At 37.5% G+C, this 8,160-nt stretch overlaps 1 protein-coding gene across 1 annotated transcript in view; it reads left to right on the top strand.

Moving 5' to 3' along the window:
• LOC107700147 (C-X-C chemokine receptor type 3-like) overlaps nt 1–4,952 on the top strand; it is a 7,203-nt gene extending 2,251 nt beyond the window's left edge. The window contains exons 3-4 of the mRNA XM_016501684.1: nt 3,500–3,883; nt 4,305–4,952. Coding sequence (XP_016357170.1) covers nt 3,500–3,883; nt 4,305–4,952 — 1,032 coding nt within the window. The remainder of the gene's footprint in view (nt 1–3,499; nt 3,884–4,304) is intronic.
• The last annotated feature ends 3,208 nt before the right edge of the window (nt 4,953–8,160 follow it).

The following is an 8,160-nucleotide window of genomic DNA, read 5'->3' as shown; positions in this document are numbered from 1 at the left end:
TGACAATCGCCATTCTGGATTTTGGCGTTCGCTTGTACGGTGGCTCTGAACTGTCAAAACACCTCTCAAAATGCTAGCTACGGAACTAGGGTTGCCAACCGTCCCGTATTTAAGGCATATGCCAGGGGTGCCCAAACTCGGTCCTGGAGGGCCGGTGTCCTGCAGAGTTTAGCTCCAACCCCAATTAAACACACCTGAACCAGAGAAAACATGCATTTTACCTGAGGGAAGACGTGATCAATAAGGAAAGTCGTATTTCTCTAATGTATACACCTAGATAAAACAATTTACATTTAAGTAACTTCCAGCGTATTCTTAACCTTGAATATCATTCTTAAAACACACAATGACCAATGAAGTGTCAAGCACCCAAAGCAGTACATATTTATTCTATAAGTTCTCTTTAATTGAAAAATATGCATTTTCATACTGTAGTAGGCCTACTGTATATTACACACACGCATCAGAAGTCAGAAAGAGCTTTATTGCCAAGTATGTTTGCACATACAAGGAATTTGTTTTAGTGTCACAAGCTTCCAGTACACAGACACAACAACATCAACACAGATAATAAAAATAAGATGTGAATAAAATACAAATACATGATACAAATGTATAAATATAAATAAAGCACACACACACACACACACACACACACACACACACACACAAAGGATAAATATGTACAGGTGTGCTATAGATAAAATACTGTAGAATATGAATAGAATAAAAAATAAAGTTGTAGGGATGTACTAGGATGTAAAGTGATAAATAGTATAAGGTTATTGCACATATTTGTATTGCACAATGGGAGAATATTTAACTGTTCATGAGGTAGATTACCTATAGCCTATATATATATATATGAATATATACACTGCTGTCAAAAGTTTGGGATCAGTAAGATTTTTAATGTTTTTTAAAGTACTTGAAAATATAATTTATTCCTGTGAAGCAAATCTGAATATTCAGCATCATTATTCCGGATTTTAGTGTCACATGATCCTTCAGAAATCATTCAAATATATGCTGATTTATAATCAATGTTGGAAACAGTTATTTTGCTTAATATTTTTTGGGACCTGTGATATTTTTTCAGGATTATTTGATAAATAAAAGGTTAAAAATAACAAAATAAAAATTGTGTTAAATATGCACAACTATTAAAAAAAAATAATAATTGGGGGTCAGTAAATTTGTTTTTTTTTATTATTCTTGTTCTTCTTTTTTTTTAAAGAAACTTTTAGAATACTTAAAAACAACCTTTTACAATCTTTTTAAAAAGATGTGTTAAATGGATAAAAAGTGATATTGTTAGAAAAGATTTATATTTTGAATTATATATATATACTGTATATATATATATATATATATATATATATATATATATATATATATAAATAGGCCTGTGTGTGTATCCCTTATTATGTCCCTTATTTTGCTATGAAAAACCACGATTGTCCCTTATTTTCCTTTTCTGAAGTTGGCAACCCTATGCTAACCATGCGAAAAACTGAAAAAATCGAACCCGATCCAAATTTTTTTTATGACGGATGAATATTTCAGAGGCAGTGTGTAAACGTGACTGACATAACGTGAGGTCGTATTTATTTTTTAACGTGCAAAAATTTCGGACGAAATTTTCGGACTCAGTGTGCAGTGACCTTAAGTGTTTTGTTTTCTGCTTTTTATATCTGACACCCAAATTTTTCTTTAAAAAGAAAGAAGAAAAAGAGGAAGAAAAGAGAACAGGGCTGCCACCAGCTTTTAATTACTTTATTAAGTGAAAATAAGATTATGGGTGGGACATTAAAAAGCACTGTGTACCTTACGCCTATGTAAATAACAAGACTCACACTTGCAGAGACCAGTGACTTGAAGACATCTTAAAAAAGTAATTGTCAAAAAAACTGACATGGGAACAGAAATAATAAGCATTTTGCTTCCCTTTGGCTGAAATGCAATTTGAAAGAATTTCAAGGAACTTCACTTTCGATTATGATGAGGACTTAAAGGTGACATATCATGAAAATTTGACTTTTCCAGGTTTTAAGTGCTATAATCAGGTCCACGGTGCATCTACCAACCAAGGAAACATGAAAAATCTGTAAGTTTCCACCCACACACCGTCATTGTGTTTTCGTAAGCGACAATGGTGTACTAGTTCTAATGCCATGGCGAAAGTTTGAGCAAAACATGCTAACTGTTCTGCCTTTGGCTGCACAGACGAGCACAGAACACTATTTACAGTCCCAGCCTCAGAGGAGACGAGAGCAGTGGATTTATTGATTTATTTACTGTATATTGCTGCTGCCACACAGATCTAAAATAAACAAGCGATTTATTTCCCAGCTGTTTGCCTTCACAGACATAACCGACTGTTTTTGTAACTTGTGTGTGTTTTTAATGTAAACTTCTGTGTGAATGAGAACTTAGTTTAGGACTCACATGCTGTGACAGCCGCTTTCTGTCCGTGTGCTTCAGATGTGTGCACTCAGAAAACCGTATATATGAAGTTTAAAAATAATATGGTTTAAAACGCATTATTTCAGCGTGATAAACATGATAATCAGAATCAAAACAGATGTTTTTTAGCAGGTACGAGCTGTAATGGCTCAGCTCTATTCTGGAAATATGCATTTAAAAAGACAGGCCCGAAAAAACAGCGTGTTTCTGCTTCCACTCAAAATAGGCATTTTCAAAATGATATAATAAATGATCTGTGGAGTATTTTGAGCTGAAACTTCATAGACACATTCTGGGGACACCAGAGACTTATATTACACATTGTAAAAATGGGCATAATATGTCTCCTGTAAAAGTATTATATGTACATTTCCAGCACAAACAAACTGACTTTATTTCTACTGCAGGAAGGTGACAGACTGCTACCTCAGCCACAAACGTGAAGGTCACAGGAGATTTAACTTGGTCTCATCTATGATGAGAAACTGAACTGGAGTTACAGAAAGTCAATAAAGTCAAGTCAAGTCAAGTCAAGTCTGCTTTATTGTCAATTCTTCCACATGTACAGCACATACACACAGAGAAGACTGAAGAAGCTGTGTGTCGGGTGAGTGGGATCACCTGCAATGCAGAGGGCTTTGCGGGTGAGACGGGTGTTGTAAATGTCCTGGAGGGAGGGGAGAGAGGCACCAACGATCTTCTCAGCTGCTCTCACTATGCGTTGAAGTGTCTTGTGGCAGGACGTGTTGCAGGCGCCATACCACACAGTGATGCAGCTCGTCAGAATGCTCTCGATGGTGCCTCTGTAGAAGGTGCACATGATGGGGGCCGGGGCTCTGGCTCTTCTTAGTTTGCGGAGGAAGTAAAGACGCTGCTGTGCTAAATTGCTGCCATACACAGAATAGCGCATTCACTAGTTTAAGATCTCACACCTAAAACACTCAGACTCTTGATATTAAAATACTATTGACAATGGATGACAGAAATAGATACTAATTCTGGTATGCAAATTATGTTCATTCTTTTTTGGCAGAAGATGAATGCTGATACAAAGATCACCATAGGATTGAAAGACTTTGACTTCTACACTTATTACAATGACAGCTACAGTGAGAATTATGAGTCCTGCTGTGGAGAACTTACACTATGTGATCAGAAGTCTACCATGTACTTTGATTCCATTTTTATTCCGGTCCTTTACTCTCTGGAGCTGGTAGTGGGGCTGGTGGGAAATGGACTGGTTTTGGTCATACTGTGGAAGAAAAGGCGGATCATGAATGCTACCGACATCTTTATCCTCCATCTTTGCTTAGCTGACATTCTGCTGCTGCTAACGCTGCCCTTCTGGGCTGTAGAGGCAGTGAAGGGGTGGATCTTCAGCATAGCGCTCTGCAAGCTGACTGGAGCTCTGTTCAAGGTGGGCAAAAGTCTATAGGGTCAGTTTTTTATGGCTATGTGTTGAGTTTGTGAAATTATGGGTTGAATTGTATGATTACAATATTCTATAGAATAGATATGCAGTTGGTGGTATTGAAGGAATATTTCTTTATATTTCGTGTTAAAGGAATTTTTTGATAATTTAAATAATTTAATATTTAAATTTGAATACTATGTAAACAGTGAGTATTTCAACTAATTTTATGGATTGGCTCTATTCATTTCCATTGCTCTTCTTTGAAACCCAGATCTTTTTTTTTAATATATGGAAAATTCATTTTGTGTGACACAACATTATGCCAAAAATGCTGTTGATTGAGCTTAACTACTGTACCAGGAATATTGCTTTAAGAATCAACTTTTGGTTTGCAATCTATCATTGTCAAATCTTTCCCCATCAGATCAATTTCTACTGTGGCATTTTCATGCTGTCCTGCGTCAGTCTTGACCGCTACCTGTCCATCGTTCACGCAGTGCAGATGTATTCTCGTAAAAAGCCAATGGTGACTCACTGTTGCTGCCTGATGGTCTGGCTCTTCTGCCTTCTGCTCTCCATTACTGATTGGATATCTCTTAACAACTACAAGGACTCCAGACGTCAGGATAAAACAGAATGTGTTCCAGAATATCCATCTCATTCTTGGCTTCTGGTCACTCGTCTGCTCTACCATATTTTGGGTTTCATTCTTCCAGCACTAATAATGCTGTTCTGTTACTCTTGCATACTGCTGCGGCTGCGGCGTGACTCCCAGTGCATGCAGAAGAAGAGGGCCATCCGTGTCATCGTAGCCCTGGTACTGGCCTTCTTCATCCACTGGACACCCTACAACATCACCCTTATTGTTGACACCATACAAATCAACGAGACCATCAGTCCCAGTAACCAAACTTCCTGTGAAAGTGCCACAGCATTAGATGTAGCTCTCACAGTTACATCCACATTGGCCTACTTACACGTCTGTGTCAACCCAGTGCTTTTGTGGGCCTGGTGTCACAGAAGAGCTTTCTGTGGTCATAGTCAATGGACACTTCACACGTCTGCTTTCTGAAACATCATATGCTATCAAACTAATATATATACAATCAATGTCATCTTTTTCTGCAAACTTGAACATCTGTATCAGTATTATGTCAGAGCAGTTTGGTTTAAAGTATACAAGCTTTAGTCCTTTGACAGTGATTTTTAGTATGCAGACTACATGATAGACATATATAATATATAGTAGAACTCTTGTTTAATCTTGCTTTCAGAAATTTCTCTTCGCACAATTGGCAGCTACTGTATATTCTCAACTGTTTTACATTTCTTATGCATACTTGATGCCTTGCAGCTCAGATATTTTAGAGAGAGATATAAAACAAATGTCTATTTTGTCAAAATGGATCACTTTCTTGGCAGATTTGTTCAATGGATTGTGAGCAGCTAAAATTACTGTGAAAATAATGAAAAATTCAATTATACAGTATTAAATTTCAATGTATAACAAACCTCCCTGTATCAGTTTCAGTTGTACTAGCATAAAACCTGTAGCTGTAATGCCAGAAATCTGTTTCTTCATTAATGCTATAAAACTGCAATACAATAGAAGATAAATTATGAGTTGTGGCGGGAGAAAAGAGGCTCAGACTCAACATGTGGTGAAATAACCCTGAGGGGCATTTACTGAGTGACAATATTGAAATTAGTGTAGGTGCTCCAAGACGCAGAAGAGACAGAGCTTCAGCTGTGAAGCATGCAGAAGTGAAGGCATGGAAACCTGCAGGAATCTTCTGGGCTCCTTAGTAATCACTGGAGCCAACAGGCGAAAAGAACCAGAAAAACCATTTGCCTGGTCTTGTGAGATCTAGCCTTCCCAAAGTTTCTTTCTGTTGTGTTTATCCACCTTTTTCTTCTCGTAAGAGCGGGCCCGATTTGAAACGTGCAATATGGTGGAATAGTCCCGCCTTCCGGAAAAAAAACCCATCGCTGATAAATCGCAGGTAAAGTCATTGCATCACTGCAGCTGCCATTAGAAGCAGAAGCTCTGGTTAGAAGCTCCGGTTCCCATAGAAACCCGAGAGACTCCAGCTCATAGATATGTCATATCTATGCTTGCTCTTAAAGGGGTCGTCGGATGCCAATTTCCCACAAGTTGCTGATTCTTTAGGGTCTTAATTAAAAGTCTGTAACATAGTTTGGTTAAAAGTTCTCAATGGTAGTGTAAAACAATACCGTTTTTACCCTGTCAAAAACAGCTCTTTTCAGAGCAAGCTGTTTTCTTGCATGCCGCTTTAAATGCAAATGAGCTCTGCTGACCCCGCCCCTCTCTTCTTTAGCCGCATTCGTAAAACTTGCTAACTAGCACGTTATTAGGAAAGACGATTTGCAAAGATTCATTAAAAAACCTTACACTCACTTCTTCTGGAAGTGAAGCTGGATCACAAATGATTCGCGCGAAGATAGATCAGGTAGGTAGATCCATTTAGGTAGATCAGGGGCGCATTCCCTTCAGAAACAAATATAATCCACTGCGACTTCAGCGGCTCAGATGTCGGGAGTAAATGAGGACTGCTATGTTCATTATTACATCCAACAACAGAACACCCCAATCGCTTAGGAGCCATTCTTGTCTACATCTGCTCCAGCAGTGAAACAATGGTGGACTGATGACAGCTCACTGATGCCAGCTCACGGGTCTAAGGTAAGACACCAGTCCAGTCTGTGCTGAAACGCTACTGTCAATTAAACAATCGTGGGAGGGCCTGGGTCTGTGTGACGTCACACAGACAGGCATCTGAGATCGGCTCGATTTGAGAAAGGGGAAATGATTTAACGAGATAAAAAAAAAAACATGGGTGGATCTTTATCATTAATAGGGTGGTTGTGTACACACACTGCCAACACACATTTCAGTTCAAACAGCTTGTAAAAGTGCATGTCGCATCCGATGACCCCTTTAAATCAACCTTTAGAATTAAACGGCAGTGGCATGATTTATTTTAAAACATTTAAATTTTTATTTGGTCCGAACAAAAGCGGAAGATATGTTACTTACTTGTTCAGATGACATTTTGTCGGATATATGCCTAGGTAGTGCATATGTGGATGGCAGATCCACTCTTATTGTGGTGATCACAGATTCATCCAACTCTGAACAAATCAGTCAGTTTGAACGAATCAGTTAATTATTCTATGATTTACTTATTAGCACTTGCCACCAGCTACTGGCAGTTTTAATATCATGTATAATACTGTTTAATTTTTCCCACTATTTTATATTTCTAAATTCAAAATGTTATATTTAACATTATTTATTCAATTGTGTATTAAATAGATTTTGATAATAGGTAGGCCTACTGATTTCATTTAATTGGTATAACAGCACAATAGTGTAGCAATGTCCAATCCTGGTCCTGGAGGGATGGATACCCCTGTATAGTGTTAATTGGTGTAATTTAAAATATGTTCAACATTATGAATCTTTTTTTATATAAATAATTTTGAGAGGGGTGCCTTTTCCCTCACCTGCCTCCCAAAATGTCTGTGCATGGTGATTCTGAATCAGTAGTAGCGATTCAATTAATTACCTCGTTTTGTGACCACGATTTAACTCAATTAAAATGAAGAAACAAATTAGTAGGCTACAACGTCCCCACGATTTACCTTAAACGAGTGAACCAATTAATAAAAAGAAGCCACAAATTAAATTAAGGGAACAAATTAATAAAATGAGGGAACGAATGAAAAAATAGAGGCTACTATATCTATTTGTTCAGCATGTCATGTGTGGGGTTCCCTATTACAGCCAGGCACACATAGGCCTACTCCTAAAAAATGTGAAGCACACTTATACTCCACTACACGTAAAAATATCCCCAAAATAACCACAAGATGCCACTGCTACGGCAACTATGTCACAGTGCATTAATATTTTGTTTAAATGCTTTAAAGTATTTTTTTTTCATATAAATCCACACTTTACCCAATGACAAGGCAAAAGGGATTTGTGATAACTTTGCAGATTAGTGATAACTTTAAAGAGATCAAACTGATAAAACAAAAAGAGAAATCTGACATTTCTGACATTCAGATGTGTTTGATACAACACTTGAAATTTAGTTCAGATGAGTCCCATTTCGATGGATAATCTTTTAGATGTTTCTACACTTTGATTGGAGTCTACCTGTGGAGAATTCAACTGACTGGACATAATTTAAAAAGGCACACACAAAATATCTAACAGCTAAAAATGCATCTCGGAGCAGGAAAAAAAAAAA

This window comes from Sinocyclocheilus anshuiensis, unplaced genomic scaffold, assembly GCF_001515605.1.
Source record: "Sinocyclocheilus anshuiensis isolate Anshui unplaced genomic scaffold, SAMN03320099.WGS_v1.1 scaffold955, whole genome shotgun sequence".
Taxonomy (NCBI): Eukaryota; Metazoa; Chordata; class Actinopteri; order Cypriniformes; family Cyprinidae; genus Sinocyclocheilus; species Sinocyclocheilus anshuiensis.
This window is presented reverse-complemented; position numbering and strand designations above follow the sequence as displayed.